General features: G+C 45.8%; 1 protein-coding gene across 1 annotated transcript; it reads right to left on the minus strand.

Annotated features, from left to right (window-relative positions):
• Positions 1-22: 22 nt before the first annotated feature.
• LOC310768118 (proproteinase E-like) lies at positions 23-23,637 on the minus strand (the record flags this gene model as incomplete). The annotated part of the gene is made up of 8 exons (XM_083625825.1): positions 23-91; positions 2,339-2,491; positions 3,045-3,187; positions 5,353-5,489; positions 7,073-7,207; positions 8,842-8,939; positions 10,476-10,561; positions 23,601-23,637. The coding sequence occupies 8 exons, from the start codon at positions 23,635-23,637 to the stop codon at positions 71-73; spliced, it is 810 nt and encodes a 269-aa protein (XP_083481951.1). The 3' UTR covers positions 23-70.
• Between the last annotated feature and the right edge of the window lie 20 nt (positions 23,638-23,657).

The raw sequence follows: 23,657 nt of genomic DNA on the forward strand, positions 1-23,657 counted from the left end.
CAGTGAGATATCTCTCAGCTGCTTTTTATTTTGGGACTAAGAGGGGTCCTGCAAAAGGCAGATCAGGTCATCATGAATGGTTAGTGATGGTCTGGAAGAAAACAAGAAAAGTATTTTAGATATAACTCCTGTTCTAGAATTAGAGGCTGGGTATTAATGATAGCATCAAATTACAGGCAAGGGGAATTTAGCGGGGCAGCTGGTCAAAGGATGGACCCTCCCTGGAGTCAGATAATCGGTCCGGGAGCAAGGGATCTGAAGGGCTGACCCTCTGCGTAGGATCTGTTGAACCCTTGCTTGAAACCAAACCGGTTTATTGTCGTGGGTTATGTATACAGCTTGCTGGGAGGGCTCTTAACACAGGCCTGCAGGAAGGTTCCTTCTGGTCCAAGGGCAGAAGGGAAATGGAGGCCATGTGCCAGACCTCCATCACTAAGAATAAATGCCAGGGCTTGCTCTCTCCTCCTCCTCCCTCCTCCTCTCTTTTCCTTTTGTGTCGTGTCATTTAGACTGTGAACCTGAGAGCAGAGATGATCTGATCGCTGATAACACACCCTTCAACATTTCTCTGATGAAAATAGGGACGTCCTTTTAAATAATAATAATAATAATAATAATAATAATAATAATATTTATACCCTGCCCATCTGACTGCGTTGCCCCAGCCACTCTGGGCAGCTTCCAAAATACAGTGGTACCTCAGTTTTTGAGCGTCCCGAAAGTCAAATGTTTTGGTTTCCGAACACCGAAAACCCGGAAGTAATTGCTTCCGTTATCAAACGTGCTTCGGAAGTTGAATGGCTTCCACTGTGCATTTTTCATTTTTTTGCAATGGAACATGCAGCCAACCCTGTGTGCCTCGGTTTTCGAATGTTTCGGAAGTCGAATGGTCTTCCGGAACGGATTACGATTGAGAACCGAGGTACCACTGTATATAAAGACATAATAAAACGTTAAATGTTTAAAAACGCCCCTATATAGGACTGCCTTCAGACAGCTCAGGGGTCGGATAACTCCGTAACCTCCAACATTTCACAGATGAAAATAGGGGTGTCCTGAGGGAAAGTGGGAAATTCCGGGATCAAACCAGAAACCAGGACGGCTTCTGTAAATCCGGGACTGTCCCTGCAAAATAGGGACACTTGGAGGATCTGCTGATATTTGAATAAAAACAATATAGTAAGAATAATATTGATTCAACCATTACTCGCAATGGTTAGGGGCTTCCTGGGGCATCGACAAAAATGCCCTCCAGTAATCTCCCAGCTCTTACTCCCAAGTAAACTTTTGAAAGGTAGAGCCTCAGCTCAGGGGCAGAGCAGCTGCTTGGCAGGCAGAAGGCTCCAGGCATGGCTGGGAAGAACTTCCTGCCTGAACCTGCAGGTCAGTGCAGACAAGACAGTGGACGCTCGGGTTTCGAACGTGATCTGTGCTGGAGGCACGTTCGCAATCCGCAGCATTCGAAACCCGCAGCTACGCGTCTGCGCACGCACGGGTCGCGATCCAGCGCCTCTGTGCATGTGCAAAGTCACCCATATCGGTACTTCCGGGTTTCGGCGTGGTGCGCAACCTGAAAACGCGCAACCTGAAGTGTCTGTAACCCGAGGTATGACTGTACTGAGCTGAATCAACCACTGGTCTGACTCCGTAGAGGGCAGTTTCATACATGTTCCTATTCTTGGGGTCCCTCCCAACCCCACAATTCTATTCTAGGAAGACCTTGGCCCCAAGGAAGGCCCTGCTTGGATAATCTGGGGCTAAGTACAGTCATACCTAGGGTTGCAGACGCTTCAGGTTGCGCGTTGTCGGGTTAAAGGTAAAGGGAACCCTGACCATTAGGTCCAGTTGTGGCCGACTCTGGGGTTGCGGTGCTCATCTCGCTTTATTGGCTGAGGGAGCTGGCGTACAGCTTCCGGGTCATGTGGCCAGCAGGATTAAACCGCTTCTGGCGTACCAGAGCAGCACACGGAAACGCTGTTTACCTTCCCGCCAGAGCGGTACCTATTTATCTACTTGCACTGCATGCTTTCGAACTGCTAGGTTGGCAGGAGCAGGGACCAAGCAACGGAAGCTCACCCCGTCGCAGGGATTCGAACCGCTGATCTTCTGATCGGCAAGTCCTAGGCTCTGTGGTTTAACCCACAGCGCCACCCGCGTCCCCCTGGGGCTAAGTACTTGTGTGCAAATGCTGTTTGGATTTCACATCCAGGGGTTTGGGAGGAAAAGGAAGCTTTGGAAAGGGGGCTCTCCCGAATTATTTTCGATTGTCACCCCGCCGTGCTGAAATACACTTCCAAGCATGAGAGCCACCGGGTGGGTCTCCTTCGCAACCGCTTACTTCCTGAATCCAGGTCTCGAAATCAGAGACGCGGGTGAAGACGGTGGGTTTCTTCAAGGCGTTGCACCCCAAGGCGGAGACAAAGCTGGCGATGCCATGGACCTCCCATCTTCCGTCAGCAGCCTTGCAGTTCAGGGGGCCGCCAGAGTCGCCCTGGAAAACACAGCAAAAAAATTGGGGGTGGGCTAGATGACCTCTGGGTGTCCCTCTACAACTCTGCGATTGGAAATAAGCTGTACGGTGAAAGCGCGGGAGGGGGAGATTCTGCTCAGGATGTGGCCCCCGTCAGCTACTACGCTGAGCCGAAGTCCCACCCCCCAGATACTTTGCGCTTCTTTGAAACTTGGGGCTCCCCCAGGTTTTGCAGAGGCAATGCCATTTTTGCTAAATCAGACTCCCCGCTCAGAAAACAATATTGCTCTTATGGAATATACATACTTACCCACTATACCGTATTGGCCGGAATATAAGTCACACTTATATTCCCCCCCAAATTCCCACCGTGAATAGTTAAAGTGCGGCTTAAATTTGTGACCTTGCAAAAATTGGCTTTTACGATATCCCTGCTAAAACACACTTACGGTGAAAAGGAACAAAAAAAAAAAATTATAGCGAGCTTGAGGCTGTTGTGCAATTAATTCTAATGTCATCCATCACTTTCCTCCGTCTTCCAAGGGCCAAACTCCCATTTCCTCCCCGGACTTACGTTGCAGCCGGCACGGATGTCCCCTCCAGCACAGATCATGTTTTGCCGGATGACACCTCCCCACCAGTCCTTCTGGTTGCAGTGTTGGTTGTCCACCACTGGAAGAATGGCCTGCTGGAGTTTGGATGGAAGGGGGCCATTCGCTGTGAAGGAACCACAGTTGGTCAGGGGTCAGCGTCAGGGTGGATAAAAATCAATGATTTCTATTTTTAAAAAAATCAAATAAATTGGAATTTTTTTTATTTAAACTGGATTTTTAAAATTTAAATTTAATTTAAATTGGATTTTTAAAATAAAATGCTTTCAGAGGAAAGATCTTTCTAAAGATAGTTTTCTGTTTAAGTTACATTATAGTCCAAAGGCTGTTCATCAGGAAATAAGGATTTGTTTTAAGTTTTTCATGTGTGCTAAAACTTAGTCTAAGTTTTTTTTTTAACTGTTTAACCACATCAGTTAACAAACATGGATATATATGCTCAGTGCTTTTTTTTTCTGGGGATACGCAGGGGTACACATATCCCTCAACATTTTGCGCATCTTTGTACCTTTGTCCATTTATTGTATTTCCCCCCGATCTGAACTATAAAATGCTGATTTTCTTGAGTACCCTAAACATTGTTGTTTTCTTTTATTCTTTCTGAAAAATTAATAAATTGTTATAAAAAAATAATAATAAAAGTCCACTATTACCAAAGAAAGAAAAAACAAAAAAAATTTTTTTCCTTCCAGTAGCACCTTAAAGACCAACTAAGTTAGTTCTTGGTATGAGCTTTCGTGTGCATGCACACTTCTTCAGATACACTGAAACAGAAGTTGCCAGATCCTTCTATATAGTGAGAAGGTGGGGAGGGGTATTACTCAGAAGGGTGGTGGGAATGGGTGATTGGCAGATAGCTGTGATGAGCCTGTTGACGACTCTTAACAACTGCAATAGGTCTTACAGGAAAAAGCAAGGGGTGAGAAGGTGAAAAATGGCTTTGTCATGTATAATGAGATAAGAATCCAATGTCTTTGTTCAGACCAGGTCTCTCCATGGTTTTAAGTTTGGTAATGAGTTGCAATTCAGCAGCTTCTCTTTCCAGTCTATTTCTGAAATTCCTTTGTAGTAATACAGCTACTTTGAGATCTTGTATAGAATGTCCTGGGAGATTGAAGTGTTCTCCTACTGGTTTCTCTGTCTTGTGATTCTTGATTTCCGATTTATGTCCGTTTATTCTTTGGCGTAAGGTTTGGCCTGTTTGTCCAATATAGAGAGCTGAAGGACACTGTTGGCATTTGATGGCATATACAATGTTAGACGATGAGCAATTAAATAGTCCCGAGATGGTATGTGTGATGTTGTTGGGGCCAGTAATGGTGTTGTCTGGGTGTATGTGGCAGCAAAGTTGGCATCTGGGTTTATTGCAGGCTCTGGTGCCAGTGTCCGTGTTACATCTGGTTGTAGTATTATACAATAATATATGTAGTATTATTATATGGTTGTAGTAGGAGAACACTTCAATCTCCCAGGACATTCTATACAAGATCTCAAAGTAGCTGTATTACTACAAAGGAATTTCAGAAATAGACTGGAAAGAGAAGCTGCTGAATTGCAACTCATTACCAAACTTAAAACCATGGAGAGACCTGGTCTGAACAAAGACATTGGATTCTTATCTCATTGTACATGACAAAGCCATTTTTCACCTTCTCACCCCTTGCTTTTTCCTGTAAGACCTATTGCAGTCGTTAAGAGTCGTCAACAGGCTCATCACAGCTATCTGCCAATCACCCATTCCCACCACCCTTCTGAGTAATACCCCTCCCCACCTTCTCACTATATAGAAGGATCTGGCAACTTCTGTTTCAGTGTATCTGAAGAAGTGTGCATGCACACGAAAGCTCATACCAAGAACTAACTTAGTTGGTCTTTAAGGTGCTACTGGAAGGAAAAATTTTTTTTTTGTTTTGACTATGGCAGACCAACACGGCTACCTATCTGTAACCACAAAGAAAGAAAGAAAGAAAAGCAGGTGTTTTGCTCTTGAGCCCATCTCCCTGAACCAAAATCCCATTCCACTCTGTACAAAAAGACAGGAGTGCCACCGGCCTCCCGAAGGACACAGAGCTTGTTTATATGCGTGCACCGTAGAACTGTTGGAAAGCACCCCCAAAGGTCATCTATTCTAACCATCTTGCGATGCAGAAATCGCAGCTCAAGAATCCCCGTCCGATGGCCACCCAACCTCCGGTTTTTTTAAAACCACTTGCCTCTGTTTTAAAATCCTCCCTCTCCAGGCCCCCTGCAGATAAGGGCGGAACCACTTACTGTACAGTCGTCCCCAGCCGCTGATGTAACAGGGGTAATCATTAGGCAACACTTCCCCTGCGGGGGGGAGGCACCCCAGCTGCACCGTGTTGCTCAGCTCGGCGGCGCGGGACAGCTTCATCAGGGCGATGTCGTTGCTGGACAGAGGCAAGCAGGAGAGAGAGAGAGTCAAGAGGGTGCGCTCTGGGTGGGGCAGCCCAGGCCAGTCCATAGGGCCAAATGTGGTTCTGCCCCACCAGCTTCAGTTCATCCAAACCCACTGGTCTGCCTTCTGACATCTGGGTCAAGGAATAGCCCTGCCTCTCCTCCTCCTCCTTAGTACAGTGGTACCTTGGTTCTCAAAGTTAATCCGTTCCGGAAGTCCGTTCCAAAACCAAAGCGTTCCAAAACCAAGGCACGCTTTCCCATAGAAAGTAATGCAATACGGATTAATCCGTTCCAGACTTTTAAAAACAACCCCCAAAACAGCCATTTAACATGAATTTTACTACCTGACGAGATCATTCATACATAAAATGAAAGCAACTGTACTATAAAATAAATAAGAAAGTATTGTAGATGATGAAAATTAAAATTAATGTTTTTTCTTACCTGCACTGGTGATAGTCATTGTTTGGATGGGGGGCTTTTATCCATTTCCACAGTCACACAGTCACACAATCAATCAATCAATCAATCAATCACTACCTGAACTGGGTTCCACACAGTCACAAAAACAAATGAACCGAAAAAGCCTCAAAAACAAAAACGCATAATAAACAGCAAAAACAAAAGCGCCAAACTTAATTGTTCTGGAAGTCCGTTTGACTTCCGAAATATTCAAAAACCAAGGCGCAGCTTCTGATTGGTGCAGGTGACCCGGAAACAATAGTCAACAGCCGCATCTGATGTTCGGCTTCCGAAAAATGTTTGAAAACCAGAACACTTACTTCTGGGTTTTCAGCATTTGGGAACCAAAGCATTTGAGAACCAAGACATTTGAGTACCAAGGCGTTTGGGAACCAAGGTACCACTGTATGCTCCAAAAGTAGGAGGAGGAGGAGGATGGGGAGAAAAATATAACTGAGTTGGCTCTGCCTCTCATTGACTCTGGCGCCATCTGCTGGTCAGCTCCCTGACTTCCAACCCACCAATCCCAAGGGGTCTGGCCCTAAAGCTTCAGCTGGCCCAGAATGCTGGTGCCGGACTAGAGATGGGTTATTTATTTATTTCATAAAATTTATACACCGTTTGAGTATTTTTTTAAAGCAGATTTTTTTCCTAAACAGTTTAAAAAAATAATCACCACCATCATCATCATTAATTCAATTTATATAGCGTCATTTATCAGAAGATCCCAGGGCAGTGTACAACATTAATAACATATTGTAGAAAATCAGTGATAAAAAATTAACAAAGCCATAATAAAAAGCATACGGACAGATAGCGCAATAATAAAATCGTCATCATAATGACAGTCCTCTCCCTCCCAGTTTCTCAGGCCCTAGATTATTTGAAGCCATAGGCCTGGCTAAAGAGGAATGGACCAGACCACCCCTGCCCCCAAGATGGAGCCAGTTTTAAATGTTTGAAGTTTTATTCTGTTTTTGGTGTTCTGTTGGGAGCCTCCCTGAGTGGCTGGGGAAGCCCAGCCAGATGGGTGGGGTATAAATAATAAAATTATTATTATTATTATTATTATTATTATTATTATTATTATTATTAGCCACAGCTCACTTACCCACAGGCGGCACAAATGGAGATCCATTTGGGGTGCACAAAGATGTCATTGGAGTTCACAGGAATGCGTTGCTCAGTTCCTTCTTCCGCATCCATGTCATATTCACCTACCACAACTTGATATGTCCGGGATTTGCTGTGAGAGTGAAACGCAGAGAAGAGGCCATCATAGAATCATAGATTTGTAGGGTTGAAAGGGGCCAAACACCACCATCTCCGCAATGCAGGAAACCTAGCTAGCAGACGGCCATCCAAACTCTGTTTAAAAGCTTGCAGCTAGTGAAGTAGAGTCCACCACTTCCCAAGGGAGACCGTTCCACTGTCAAACAGCTCTCCCCATCATCCTAAAATTTAGTCGGAAATTCCTTTCTTGCCATCTGAATCCATTGGTTCGGGTCCTATCCTCCAGAGCAGCGAGACACATGGCAACCCCTCAGATATTTGAAAGTGGCTCACAGTCCCCTCTTATCCAGTCTAAACGAACCCAACTCCAGACCCTTCTTGGTTTCCAAACCCTCCATCACCCTGGTCGCTCTTCCCTGCACACCTTGCAGCTTCTCCATGCCCTCCCTAAACTGTGGTGCACCCAGAACTGGACACAGGGCGTCAGGTGGGCACTGTATCGTATATACACAAAGTATCAAATGTGGTGACAGTAATAATAATAATACAACAAAACAACAACACCACACGCTGGCTTATAAAACCAAATTTACTAGAATAATAGCTAGAATAGAGATAGACTTATAACCATTCAGACAACAAACATACTAAGGTGCCATGCATAGCTGTCAACTTACAGATTTGAAAATAAGGGACCAGCAGCCTCGAAACTAAGGGATCAGCAGCCAAAATAAGGGATCAACAATTACTTTGATAAAATACATATTTTGTTGCATGCAAATGGCTTTAGATACCTATTAGGTCCATAAATTACCATATAGCATATATTCAACACAAAAAAAACCAGCAACAATTTGTTGTTGACAAAGGACAGCTGGACACAGAAAGGGCCCCATTACCTTCAGTAGCTTATTTAAGGGACATCATCAATAAGGGACAGCAGCGGGACATAGCGCTGGGCTAAGGGACTGTCCCGCCAAATAAGGGACGCTTGACAGCTATGGTACCATGTGCAAGACAAAGCCTGGAGATACTATAAACACGGAGTAGATAAATGTACAACTCTATCTTAACAAGTTACATGTGCAGTAAATGTTATACAGACTGGATAAATGAACTGTTCAACAAGTAGTGTAAGTCCAATCACAGAACGGCAACCCCATGCCACCACAACGGCAAGCGTGGCACACTAGAGAATATGAAAAAGTTTTTCAAAGCTGTTTTTCAAAGATTGAACTGGATGAGATGTTCTTCAATGGGTCTTGAGTTGGAAACACAAAGCCGTATGAATGGATCAATCATGGGTAGGCAAATCAAAGCCACCACACTGAGGAGAATAACGCAAGTGGGCAAAAGGAGACCTGTTCTCTGGATATATTACAGGTTTCGCTACACGCTTCATCAGTCCGAAAAGCCAATCATAGAAAACGGTTTGCTCAGGGCAAAGAAAGTATTCACAGGCACAGGACTGACCAAGACATTATGAGGCATGACCATCCCATGTCACCTGCATCCCTGAGGGAAACGGATAGAATACAAAATGGACCGGTTCACCTGTCCGTAAGGCAACCGGCTCCTTCTGCCTGTAAACACACACACACACACACACCCCAGTGCCCACCCCTTACCGCCCTCAATATAGCTTACGAGATGCAGTGGGCGGCAGTCATGACCCAGTTGGGGGCAATGAGGGTGCCCCCGCAGGTGTGACGGAATTCACCATCCTTCTCGTACTGGAGGGAGATCTGTGGGGAGGCAAGAGAGGCAGCGGGAAAGGGATTAAGACACCATCCTAGACACAGATCTGTGAAGGCAATCAGAATTTACTGGACAGTGACAGCGATCAGGTTGCGATGAAGGGGGAAGGTTGTTACTGCTATAAGAAAAAAGCTGCTCCTTTTCCCTTATGGGGTACCCAAGAGCCGTATAGAGTCCTTAAGTGGGTTCCCTATCGGTAGGAGAAAAGGGCCGACAAGAGAATATTGAGAAGCAAAGCAGCTAGTAAGCCTGATCTTTATTCAACTGTTGCAACAGGGTCCTCACTCACCACACACAGGAGGCAGAAGGGACCCTGAGCAATGGTGCGCAAGCCCTTATATAGACTTTTGAAATTACCCACCCTGTAGCTGAAGACCACCCCCCAAAACATCATACATACATCACAGAAGGAGGCAGTCTACAGCAGAAATCCTGTCTGCCTGGAAACCTGATAATGGTCACCGATTGCATTACCTGGCAGCCAGGCCATTTTTTGTGTGATGGTTAATACTTTGAGTTCCTGAATCCAGGTCACAGGCTCACCCTATTCATACACAAATACGCCCTTAAGACAGGATCTGCAAGCAAAAGGACAGTGGAGAGGCTTTTCCCATTTCCTCCCTCCTTGCAGAGAAATATATTGAGGTCAGTTTGGGAGAGTCAAAATGGCTTCAGAATTGCTCTCCTGTACTACAGTGGTACCTCGGGTTAAGTACTTAATTCGTTCCAGAGGTCTGTTCTTAACCTGAAGCACCCCTTTAGCTAATGGGGCCTCCTGCTGCCACTGCGCCACCACAGCACGATTTCTGTTCTCATCCTGAAGCAAAGTTCTTAACCTGAGGTACTATTTCTGGGTTAGCGGAGTCTGTAACCTGAAGAGTGTGTAACCTGAAGCATATGTAACCCAAGGTACTACTGTATTTCAGACATGTAGTTTATATACTTATGCATCTGTTTGCCTTGTACATTTATGAATTTTTTAAAATATATTTGGGACCTTAGAATTCTTATAACATCTCTAAATTTGGGTTGTATCCCAACTGAGCTCTTATTGAAGAGAGCCCCTGTTGCACTAACTTCCTGCTTGTGGGCTTCCCAGAACAGGCATCTGGTCGGCTGCTGTGGGAACAGAGCACTGATGGGCCCCCCTTTGCATACCTCTCAACATTTCTCCAAAAGCGGGACATTCTGGGATCAAATCAGAAACCGGGACGGCTTCTGCAAATCCAGAACTGTCCCTGGAAAATTGTCCCTTGGAGAATCAGCCTTGGCCTTGACCCAGCAGGCTTTGCTTATGTCTTTATGGCTATTACTTCCAATAGGTATACTCTGAGTAGGATGAGCATTGGATAGGAGCCAGTGAGTATTTTATGCCATTGGATGCAAAAGGTTTGGAGATATTCCTCTAATTAAGTGGTATATAAGTTGTGTTGTTGATGTTGTTGTTGTTGCTGCTGTTTTTTTATTTTAAAAAACGGATCTAAATGTGGCACAAGATAATAGAAGGATAGCAGCTTTCTTACCTGCCAAGGCCAGCTGTAAGGGACGGCGTCTTCGCCATTCACCACCCTGGCATTGGGGGTGTAGATAGGTGTTCCACAACTGGAGGCTGTGGGGAGAAGTCAGGGGTGCCTGTGAGTTGTGGGAGAAAGGAAGTGTTGCATTCTGAAGGTAAAGGAAGGACTGGACCCTGATTAAAACAATAGACACGAGGCTTGACCAGCAAGACCTTTGGGAGACAGTGCGCTTGCCACTCCGTTTTTATTAACAAAAGAACTTTTACACAGTGTTTGTAAGAACCAATCAGATTTCATCTAAGCATTTCAAAAATCCCCACTTGGGGACAAAGTCAGATCAGAGGAAGCCTCTTAACTACAAAGAACTATTTCCTATTTGAGCATGCATTTAGGCTAAATAAAACAGGAACAAAGGAGGAATGCATTTAGCAAACCCCGGAGGTCATAAAAGGAAAGACAGGCATTTTACCACCTCCGTGTGAACTCTGTTTCCTGACCCTAAAGATTAACAAAAGCTACAGCAAAGCTACCTCCTTATCTTTAGGTATCTTTATGCCTGGTGAAGCAACTGGTCTGTGTAGAAGGCTTATACGTGACTGTCAGGCATAGAGAAAATGGGGCAGAGATGCAGAGGCCTGTGGGATTGAATCAGAAATCACATCAGTGACTCAAACCCAGTCAAAGCAATGCTTTCACCGCTAACACAATGGCTTGCTTCATTTTTCATAATTCCTCATAGCAATCCCACATGACCACCACAGGAAGGAAGGAAGGAAGGAAGGAAGGAAGGAAGGAAGGAAGGAAATCATAGAATTGTAGGATTGGAAGGGACTCCAAGTGTCATCTTGTCCAACCCCCTGCATAGCTTTCAACCGTCCCTTATTTGGCGGGAAAGTCCCTTATCCCAGCGCCGTGTTCCGCTGCTGTCCCTTATTGATGATGTCCCTTAAATTTCCCGGGTTTCAAAGGAAGCAGCTCCTCTCCCTCCCTCCCTGCCGACCAGGGAGGAGGGAGGCTCCAACTGTGTTGCTTGGCTGCGTTGCTCACCCAATAAGGAGTCTAAGAACGACTGGGGGGTGGAGCTTGCGTGCCTTGTGCCGATCAAATCGGCCGCATTGCCTGGGGACTGGCCTTTGCTCAGCGCTTCCCAGCAGAGAGGTGACGGTGGTTTTCCTTGCTGCATCCCCTTTGCCGGGTTGCTGCGCTGTGGGAACCACCGATAGAGGCTTCGTTTGGCTGCTGGCTGGGCTTTCTGCCTTTGGCTCGGAGGGGCTCAGAAGTTGAACATACCTGTGCTTGGAAAATCCCTTATTTTCGCTGCTGATCCCTTATTTTTGAGGCTGCTGGTCCCTTATTTTCAAATCTGTAAGTTGACAACTATGACACCCTGCAATGCAGCCATCACAACTAATAATATACAAGCAATTACTAACAGTCACAAAAACAACCCCACTTGCTCTGAAGCTTTCCTCAGTTTCAAGCCTCCCTCTGATGGAGGTCTGATTCAGGAGACAGCACCACAGCAGATGGAGTCCAAGTAACAGGCATGCTCTGGCCGGCCCTACAACTAGCCAGGTGGCAGATTCTGGGTGGCAAGCCCCTGAGACTAACACTGGGTTTAGAATGGTGCCGCACATGGCACTGAGTTGAGGGGGTGCAGAATTTTAACAGGGAGAAATGTAAAGTATTGCACTTGGGCAAAAAAAATGAGAGGCACAAATACAAGATGGGTGACACCTGGCTTGAGAGCAGTACATGTGAAAAGGATCTAGGAGTCTTGGTTGACCACAAACTTGACATGAGCCAACAGTGTGATGCGGCAGCTAAAAAAGCCAATGCAATTATGGGCTGCATCAATAGGAGTATAGCATCTAGATCAAGGGAAGTAATAGTGCCACTGTATTCTGCTCTGGTCAGACCTCACCTGGAGTACTGTGTCCAGTTCTGGGCACCACAGTTCAAGAAGGACACTGACAAACTGGAACGTGTCCAGAGGAGGGCAACCAAAATGGTCAAAGGCCTGGAAACGATGCCTTATGAGGAACGGCTAAGGGAGCTGGGCATGTTTAGCCTGGAGAAGAGGAGGTTAAGGGGTGATATGATAGCCATGTTCAAATATATAAAAGGATGTCACATAGAGGAGGGAGAAAGGTTGTTTTCTGCTGCTCCAGAGAAGCGGACACGGAGCAATGGTTCCAAACTACAAGAAAGAAGATTCCACCTAAACATTAGGAAGAACTTCCTGACAGTAAGAGCTGTTCGACAGTGGAATTTGCTGCCAAGGAGTGTGGTGGAGTCTCCTTCTTTGGAGGTCTTTAAGCAGAGGCTTGACAACCATATGTCAGGAGTGCTCTGATGGTGTTTCCTGCTTGGCAGGGGGTTGGACTCGATGGCCCTTGTGGTCTCTTCCAACTCTATGATTCGATGATTCTATGAAAATTGAGAAGATCCGTTTGGGGTGCCAGATTTTGGCTTCGCACAGGGCACCATTTTAACGAAAGATTATCGAAGTCCAACTCTTTGCCAGAGGACTTGCCCATAGGTGGTTCCTCTCACGTCTCTAAGCTACCCTACTTCTTGCCCTGAATAATTATCCCATTGCCGGTATCGAAGTAATATTCGCCTTGATAGCTCATTCGGTTGGAGCATGGTGCTGATAACACCAAGGTTTCTTCCTTTTTTTAGCAATTTAATCTTTACTGATTTTATTTTTAAATATTAGGTCCCTTCACCACAAAAAGAAAAAAAGGGGAAAAAACCACATCCCATCAATTACAAAGAAAATGTTACATGTAAAATAAAATTCTTCCATATGTTGAGACTTCCGTCATCCTCCGTATGGGTCCTTCGTTTCCTTGTCGACTGCATATTTGTATATCCTTTAACTTATCAATATCAATAATCTTTGTAGTATATAGCATTGCAGAAGTTAATCCAAGCATGTCAGAGATTTCATATGAGAACAATGTTCTTTTAAATATGGTCTGAATAAATTCCATTCTTTCTTAAACTTTTGGTTTGTCTGGTTCCTAATTTTCCCTGTCATCTTTGCCAGTTCTACATACAGTGGTACCTCAGGTTAAGAACTTAATTCATTCCGGAGGTCCGTTCTTAACCTGAAACTGTTCTGAGGTACCACTTTAGCTAATGGGGCCTCCCGCTGCCGCCACACTGCCGCCACGCGATTTCTGTTCTCATCCTGAAACAAAGTTCTTAACCCGAGGTACTATTTCGGGGTTAGCGGAGTCTGTAACCTGTACAGTGGTACCTCAGGTTACAGACACATCAGGTTACATACGCTTCAGGTTACAGACTCCGCTAACCCAGAAATATTGCTTCAGGTTAAGAACTTTGCTTCAGGATGAGAACAGAAATCGTGCTCCGGCGGCGTGGCGGTAGCAGGAGGCCCCATTAGCTAAAGTGGTGCTTCAGGTTAAGAACAGTTTCAGGTTAAGTACGGACCTCCGGAACGAATTAAGTACTTAACCCGAGGTACCACTGTATTCAAATAATTTAACCTGCCACTCCATTTTAGTTGGTATTTTATCTCCTTTCCACCATTTAGCTATTAACATTCTCACAGCAGTAGTTGCATACATTAATACTTTTCTCAGTTCCTTGGGAATATCTGCATCAATGATGCCTAAATGAAAGGCTTCCGGTCTTTGTCAAGGTTTCAGGTTCGATCCCCGTATGGGACAGAAGAGTATTCCTACATTGCAGGGGGTTGGACTAGATGACCCACAGGGTCCCTTCCCGCTCTACAATTCTAGGACTCTGTGATTCTAGGCTGCCGGTCCAGCCAGCTGGTAGGAAGGTAGCCTAGGGCACCTTGTCCTTTGCATCAAGCTGCAAAGTATCTTGGGCTAAGTCATGGCCAAGTGAAGTCATGGGTGGGGCAATTGTGGGCCTCCGTGTTTTGAAAACAGGATGCTGCAAAGGCTGTCCCTGTTTTGGTTTGGGAAGTGCTGGAGAGAAAAGGAGTCCCTCTTGGATGATTAGAGGCAGGGTGGGGCGAATGGTTCGCTCTCACACATTGCATGAGCAGGATGAGAGGAAGAGAGAGATTAAGACCGACTGCAAGCAGTTGTTTCGATGCATGCTGAATGTTGGACGATTCAGGAGAGAGAGAAGAAAGTCCTTTGCACAGCACGTAGCTAACCTATGGAACTCCCTGCCACAGGAGGCAGCGATGGTCGCTAACTTGGATGGCTTTGCAAGGCAAATTTGTGGCTTTATTTGACAAATTTGTGCTCTGCCGTCACAGAGGCAGAATCCCAGTTGCTGGAAACTGCTGGAGGGGAGAGTGGCTTTTGTGCTCGAATCCTACTTGCGGGTTTGCAAAATAGTGGCATCTGGTTGGCCACTGTGAAAATAGGATGCTGGACTGGATGGGTCGCTGGCCGGATCCAGCGTAGCTATTTTTTTCGGGGGGGGGGATGCATACCCCTAAACATTTGATGAATCTAAGTTTGGCCTCATTGGGGGGCAGTATTTCAATATGAGTAGGAAAATTAGAGTACCCCTAAACGTTTTGGGGTTTTTTAGGAAAAAATAAAGCACTGGCTCTTCTTATTGGTTTATGTTAGATGGAGACACACACACACACACACACAGAGAGAGAGAGAGAGAGAGAGAGAGAGAGAGAGAGAGAGAGAGGATCTCCTGGGTGCTGTGGCTTTCCCAATTGCCAAGGCCATATTAAAAACTAGGATATGGGACATAGATCACCAGGAACTAATCTCAGCTGTGGAAAAAACACGTTCCCCTCTTTATTTTCAACTCTCTTGGGCGCAGGAATTTAACCTTAATTATTTACAATTTTTGTTTAACCCGCAAGAAAGAAGGGCTTTTTCGCTGGCTAGGTTCAATTCTAATCCTTCTAACCTCCTTTGGGGTAGGTTTATGGGTATGGCAGAAGGAGATAGGATCTGCCCATGCGATGCCCACCTGGTAGAAATTCTAGCTCACATGGCCCTTAAATGTAAAATGTATGATGATCTCCGCCAACAATTTTTAGACGATCTATGTATTCCATATACATAGATCCATATAGTTAAAGCTATGGTTTTCCCAGTAGTGATGTATGGAAGTGAGAGCTGGACCATAAAGAAGGCTGATTGCCGAAGAATTGATGCTTTTGAATTATGGTGCTGGAGGAGACTCTTGAGAGTCCCATGGACTGCAAGAAGATCAAACCTCTCCATTCTTAAGGAAATCAGCCCTGAGTGCTCACTGGAAGGACAGATCCTGAAGCTGAGGCTCCAATACTTTGGCCACCTCATGAGAAGAGAAGACTCCCTGGAAAAGACCCTGATGTTGGGAAAGATGGAGGGCACAAGGAGAAGGGGACAACAGAGGACGAGATGGTTGGACAGTGTTCTCGAAGCTACCAGCATGAGTTTGACCAAACTGCAGGAGGCAGTGGAAGACAGGAGTGCCTGGCGTGCTCTGGTCCATGGGGTCACGAAGAGTCCGACACGACTAAACTACTAAACAACAACATGTTTTCCAACATGGAAACCAGAGACAGAGTTTATACGCTTCTTATTACAGGGGAGAGACCAGGAGCTCACCAAGACAGTAGCTAATTCCTCTATTTTATTTTTTTGCCGCCGAAGTACGCTACAGGATCCTGCCCTTGCTGGAGACCCACAGAGATGCAATAGATTACTCGCCTCTTCTTCCCTTTGGCAAATGACTGTACAGTACTGTTGAAATGGCGACCAGATCGCACTGGCCTATTTAGTCTGAATGTTTGTAAGTGATGCCAATAAAGGTTTGATGATGATGATGGTAAGAGAGAGAGAGAGACAGAGAGAGAGAGAGAGATTCTTACCACCAGCCACCAACAGAACGGGTATCAACAGTGCGAGCATCTTGACTGGGAGTTGCTTAAAGGCGCTGTGAAACTTTAAATACCCCTCCTTATCAGTAGCAGGAAGTTTGGGTGCCCCGCACAGGTGTTGAATTCTCTCATTGCCAGCACCCAAGGCCATTTGAGGGGAGGTCAGCCAGGAAAGGAAAAAATCTACCTGCTCTTGGGGTGGGGAATCGTAGAACTGCAGAGTTCAAAAGGACCCCAAGGACCATCTAGTCAGCGTCCCTGCAGTGATGCTGGAATCAGGCCTTTTGTGTGGTGGCCCCCTACTCCTTGGAATATATTCCTGAAAGAAATTGAGAGACAGTGTGGTGTAGTGGTGTAAGGGTTGGACTAGGAGAGCCCAGGGTTCAAATCCCCACTTGGTCATGAAACTCTCAGAGTGACCTGGCAAACTGGGTGGAGGAGAACTATGTCTGCTGCCTTGATCTCCTTGGGGGATGGAAGCTGGGATATAGACATGATACAGTGGTACCTCGGGTTACATACACTTCAGGTTACATACGCTTCAGGTTACAGACTCCCCTAACCCAGAAATATTACCTCGGGTTAAGTACTTTGCTTCAGGATGAGAACAGAAATCATGCGGCGGCAGCGGGAGGCCCCATTAGCTAAAGTGGTGCTTCAGGTTGAGAACAGTTTCAGGTTAAGAACGGACCTCCGGAATGAATTAAGTACTTAACCTGAGGTGCCACTGTACTGTAAATATGCAATGCTTTTTTCTTTAAAAAATGTTTAGCGGTAACTCTCATTGTGACTCAAGAAGAACACCAATTTATAGTTCAAATTGGGGGAAATAAATACAGTAAATGGACAAAAGTACAGTGGTACCTCAGTTTAAGGACGGCCCTGTTTATGAACTATTCAGTTTACGAACTCCGCAAAACCGGAAGTAGTGTCCTGGTTTGCGAACTTTACCTCAGTCTAAGAACAGAATTCAAAAGGTGGAAGGGCGCCAGTGGCAGGAGGAGGCCTCATTAGGGAAAGTGCGCCTCGGTGCAAGAATGATTTCAGTTTAAGAATGGATTAAGTTTGTAAAGCGAGGTACCACTGTACAAAGATTCACAAAATGCGTACCCCTAGAAAAAAGCACTTTAAATATGTAATAAAGACATTCAAAGCAGTAATTTGGGAATTGCAGGGGGTTGGACTAGATGACACTTGTGGTCCATATAATAATATAATATAATATAATATAATATAATATAATATAATATAATATAATATAATATAATAATATATAATATAATATAATAATAATAATTAAAATTAGACAAGTCCCTTTGTACTGAAACCTCCCTCTTGCAGCAAGTCTTTTAAGGAGTTGTTTCTGGTTGGTTAAAAAAAAAAAAAGACTATCTTATTTTGGCAATGCCATTTTAGGAGGGAAAAGTGAGAAGAAGAAGCAGTTCGTGATTTCTGCTCAGCTACAACTTTGGCATTCTGGGGCTGAAATTAAGCCCCCGATGGCAGGGGCGTGGGGATCCAAGATCCGCTGTCTCCTTCTGTCGTAAGAGCTGGAAAAATTAAAAATTTCCACGAAGGTGAAACGCCCCTGAGAAGGAGAACAGGTGTCTGGGGCAGCTGGAATCTGTTAACAATTAACCCTTGTTCAAAAAGAGACGTTTTTGCACAAGGACTAAACCCCACCACCAACCCAACCGCCACGTTCTCAAGGTGCCGATAAAAACCAGGGGAAGGCCAAGGCTGGATGCAAGACCTTGATTGATGGCCTGCTGGCTGCAGGCTGGGGAAAATGATGTGCAGATAATTTTCGCACTCTCTCACTTTGGAAACTTTGGGTTTTCCTTCTAACCCAGGAGGGAAATGAGCATACTGGTTCTAAATCATTCATGGGAGTGTGCCCTCTGCTGTGTCTTTGAAAGGCCCAGAGTCAGCTGCATGTATTTTTAAAAAATGGTTTTTATTGGTTTTACAAAACAAATCTCACATTTAACACATTAAAATTTCAAATTCAAACAAGATTCTTCCGAATCTTAGGACTTCCCTCCTCCCCTCCATGGGTCCTTGATAAATCAACTGCATATCATAATTTCTCCACATTGAAGTGCTCCAAAGTCTCTGTAACGTTGCAGGAGTTGTTGAAAGCCTGCCAAAGAGCTCAAGTGATTACAGTGTTCTTTTAAGTACAGCTTCTATTTGTCCCATTCCCTACTGAAGTTTCGATAGTCCTGATTTCTGACTTTCCCCGTCAGTCTCACCATCTCTGCATATTCTAATATTTTCATCTGCCAGTTCGCTTTTGTGTGTTGAGAACTTTCAACCTCCCCCTTAAATAAATTCACACAAGACTCAAATTTTGCTTTGGTTTTTGGCAGAATTTAGGCCACAACTTTATTGATTACAGCAAGTGACTGGTTGCATACTGTTATGTACTGAAGTTCTCACCCTGGGCCAGCAGGGGGATACTGTAGATAGTTTTCACTCAGGTCCACATATGCAAATAAGGAATTGAAAGTGACGTTCAGTGATTGGATAGTTTCAGAAAGTTGTTACTGTTGCGTTGTAGTGGAGCTCTATATAAGGAGGCTGGTTGAACCCTTCAGTTCAGTTCTGGCCTGTGAATAAACAAGAGCTGTTTGAAGAATAGCTGTGTCGTCTGATATGTTCACCCACAACTTAACACATAGGCTCTGGTTCGACTAGCTCCCTGCCCTGCAGGTAGCGCTGACCCAGGGCACCAGCCTAGGTCAGCCTAAGGTGAACACCTGGATAAGCGGAAAGCCGGGAGCAGGCTATCTCCGCCACCCAAATGCCCCCCTGGACTAAGGCATGGGCATAACCCCCTCAGAGGGTTGACCAACCCATCGAGTCCCTGGATTCCTTTAACGGAATACCCTTCACATAGGGATGGCGAGAGCGTTCTCCCATCCCTATCACCTGAACCAGAGCCTATCCGCAACCTTACAAGTTGTGACGATTTGCTACGTGGCAGGTGAAACCCAATGGCAACAGCCAATCAGCCAAGTGGGGAAAACTCCTGCCGTGCCCCTGTCCCAACGACAGACGTCACACTACGGCATAGCAAGGACAAGTGCACAAGCCCTAAATATAGAGAGAGGTGGGCGGGTGTTCCGATGCATGCACCGAAAGAGGAAGCTCTGGGTCACGTGCATATATAGGTCCCTTGATCCGTTTAGCCTGCGTCCCATTGGCCTGATTGAACCCTCCATCAAGGGACCTACCAATCGGGTGTTGTGGCTATCCAAACATACCCACCCGCAACACAAGGTTAGGTTGCCAGGTCCTGCCGCAACATGTGCCCTCTTTAAGGAAGGACCCGATTTCTTGGCATTTTCTCTTTCCACTGCTGGGCAAAGCAGTGTCCTTGCAGCTGTGGCCGCGGACATAAATAGTCTTCTCAAATCTTTCAGTTTATCTGCACCTAGAATTCCTAAGAGAAAAGCTTCTGGTCTTTTAGCAAATGTTATTTTGAACATTTGCTTTAATTCGTTATATGTCATTTCCCATAATTCCTTTATCTTCTTACAATTTTACAATTTTTACAGTTCCAACATACATTCGAATTGGTGCTATACATTATTGCTAACCTACTGGGTGTTAAGTACCAACGGCACATCACCTTCGTGTAATTTTCTTCCAGCGTGTAGCGCACTGTAAACTTCAAATCATTCTTATGCTGCCAACTGTATATTATATCCAAAATCTCTTGCCCAGTGAATCATTACGGACTTAACTTCTTACCGGGTTTTCTGCGTGTAAAGTAGGGGTTTGGCCACAGAGTTACAGGCTCTCATTAAAAATAAAGTAAGATTCTGCCGCTCATATAAAGGGCAAATTTAAACTGGAGCAAAATAAACTGCCTTATGCTGAGTCTGACCCTTGGGCCATCTAGCTTTGAGGTTGAATCCTGACAAGACAGAAGTACTGTTTTGGGGGGACAGGAGGTGGGCGGGTGTGGAGGACTCCCCGGTTCTGAATGGGGTAACTGTGCCCCTGAAGGACCAGGTGCGCAGCCTGGGAGTCATTCTGGACTCACAGCTGTCCATGGAGGTGCAGGTCAATTCTGTGTCCAGGGTGCCTGTTTATCAGCTCCATCTGGTACGCAGGCTGAGACCCTACCTGTCCGCAGACTCTTTTTCCAGAGTGGTGCATGCTCTGGTTATCTCTCGCTTGGACTACTGCAATGCGCTCTATGCGGGGCTACCTTTGAAGGTGACCCGGAAAATACAACTAATCCAGAATGCGGCAGCTAGACTGGTGACTGGGGGCGGCCGCCAAGACCACATAACACCGGTCCTGAAAGACCTACATTGGCTCCCAGTACGTTTCCGAGCACAATTCAAAGTGTTGTGCTGACCTTTAAAGCCCTAAATGGCCTTGCCCCAGTATACCTGAAGGAGCGTCTCCACCCCTATTGTCTAGCCTGGACACTGAGGTCCAGTGCCGAGGGCCTTCTGGCGGTTCCCTCACTGTGAGAAGCCAAGTTACAGGGAACCAAGCAAAGGGCCTTCTCGGTAGTGGCGCCTGCCCTGTGGAATGCCCTCCCACCAGATGTCAAAGCGAAAAACAGCTACCAGACTTTTAGAAGACATCTGAAGGCAGCCCTATTTAGGGAAGCTTTTAATGTTTTATAGACTATTGTGTTTTAATATTCTGTTGGGAGCCTCCCAGAGTGGCTGGGGAAACCCAGCAAGATGGGTGGGGTATAAATAATAAATTATTATTATTATAAAGAATAAAATTAGTATAGCTCAGTATTGTCCACACTGACTTGCAGTGGCTCTGCAGGGTTTCTGGCAGGGAGTCTCTCCCAGCCCTACCGAGAGTTGCTGCCAGCGATTGAACCTGCAACCTTATTCCACATTTGTAAGAACTCAAGCTTTTAGGGTGCTATGAAATTCCCTGCCTGTTGATATTGCTCAGGAATCTTCACTGTACAGTGGTACCTTGGTTCTCAAACACCTTGGTTCCCAAATGCCAAAAACCCGGAAGCAAGTGTTCTGGTTTTCTAATGTTTTTCAGAAGTTGAACGCCCGATGCAGCTGTTGGCTATTGTTTCCGGGGTGCCTGCACCAATCAAAAGCCGCGCCTTGGTTTTCCAACATTTCGGAAGTCAAACGGACTTCCGGAAAGGATTAAGTCTGGCGCTTTTGTTTTTGCTTTTTATTTTGCATTTTTGTTTTTGACGCTTTTTCGGTTCATTTGTTATCGTGACTGTGTGGAACCCAGTTCAGCTACTAATTGATTGATTGATTGATTGTGTGACTGTGGAAATGGATAAAAGCCCCCCATCCAAACAATGACTATCATCAGTGAAGGTAAGGGGGAGGGAATTTTAACTTTTTATCATCTACAATAATGTCTTATTTTATGGTATAGCACATCGATTATTGCTTTCATTTTATGGATCAATGGTCTTGTTAGATAGCAAAATTCATGTTAAATGGCTGTTTTGGGAGTTGATTTTAAAAGTCTGGAATGGATTAATCCGTTTTTGCATTACTTTCTAATGGGAAAGCGTGCCTTGGTTTTGGAACACTTTGGTTTTGGAACAGATTTCAGGAACGGATTAAGTTTGAGAACCAAGGTACCATTGTATTTTATTTTATTTTTGCACCTGACAAATATTGGAGTACAGTGATACCTCGAGTTAAGAACTTAATTCGTTCTGGAGGTCAGTTCTTAACCTGAAACTGTTCTTAACCTGAGGTACCACTTTAGCTAATGGGGCCTGCCGCTGCTGCCGCACAATTTCTGTTCTCATCCTGAAGCATAGTTCTTAACCCGAGGTACTATTTCTGGGTTAGTGGAGTCTGTAACCTGAAGCGTCTGTAACCTGAAGCATCTGTAACCTGAGGTACCACTGTATCTGAGAATGGCCATTTCTCATCTGCCATAACCGCAGCCCCACCCAGGCATCTTCCTCCTTGCCTGGGCAGTTATGCAAGGGCAGCTCTGGGGAAAGGTCCAAACCATACATTTAAAGCACATTCTGCACACCTTTTAAAGGTAAAGAACCCCTGGGCGGTTAAGTCCAGTCAAAGGCAACTGTGGGGTTGCGGTGCTCATCTCGCTTTCAGGCCAAGGGAGCTGGCGTTTGTCCGCAGACAGCTTTCCGGGTCATGTGGCCAGCAGGACTCAACCGCTTCTAGCACAATGGGACACCGTGATGGAAACCAGAGTGCATGGAAATGCTGTTTACCTTCCTGCCACAGCCATACCTATTTATCTACTTGCAGTGGCGTGCTTTCGAACTGCTAGGTTGGCAGGAGCTGGGACAGAGCAACGGGAGCTCACTCTGTCACGGGGATTCGAACCGCCAACCTTCTGATCGGCAAGCCCGAGAGGATCAGTGGTTTAGACCACAGAGCCACCCACATCTCATTTAAAGCACACATTTAAAGCACATTCACTGCCTCAAATATTGGGAATTATTGTTTGTTAAGGGTAGAGGGGTGCAGGTGGTGCTGTGGTCTAAAGCACAGAGCCTAGGGCTTGTGGATCAGAAGGTTGGCTTTTTGAATCCCCGCGATGGGGTGAGCTCCCGTTGCTCAGTCCCTGCTCCTGGCAACCTAGCAGTTCGAAAGCACGTCAAAGTGCAAGTAGATAAATAGGTATCACTCCAGCGGGAAGGTAAACGGCGTTTCGGTGCGCTGCTCTGGTTCGCCAGAAGCTGCTTAGTCATGCTGGCCACATGACCCCGAAAAACTGTCTGCAGACAAACGCCGGCTCCCTCGGCCAGTAAAGCGAGATGAGCGCTGCAACCCCAGAGTCGTCCACGACTGGACTTAGCAGTCAGGGGTCCCTTTGCCTTTAAGGGTGCTGGGAATTGTAGCTTGGTACAGGGGTAGACACAGTTCCTGGGGAAGTTATGTGTTTTCGGGCGGGCAAGTGAGGGCTGGCAGAGGGCACAATGGGGTTGGTGGTGCCCTCACTTGTCCTGATGGACCACCCTCTGCCTCAGTGACTGTCAGACATTTTCCCAGCTGAAGGGAAGGACAAGATGCGCCTGACCCCCCCATTCCCCACTTCTTGTGCAGAAGGCATGGGTGGACTTTGAGCTTTCAAATTCCAGCAGCATCCTGTAATACACCAAACTTTGGCCCTCTCCCCCCGCCCCGCCTCTCGTGTTCTTTTCTAAGTCATTGTTGAGGCACCCAGTGTCGGCAAAGCAGTCGTGTGCCCCTAAACCCGTCTCTGCTGAAGGTGACTGGGCTGGAAGCTGAATCGATCTTCCAAAGCACCACAGGGGGCTTGAGACTAACTCAGGAAATTGCAGGAAAGCTCTGTGCTCCAATGCATCACCCCCATAATTTGCTGCC

This window comes from Podarcis filfolensis, assembly GCF_964270895.1.
Source record: "Podarcis filfolensis genome assembly, chromosome: 8".
In the NCBI taxonomy this organism is placed as follows: domain Eukaryota; kingdom Metazoa; phylum Chordata; class Lepidosauria; order Squamata; family Lacertidae; genus Podarcis; species Podarcis filfolensis.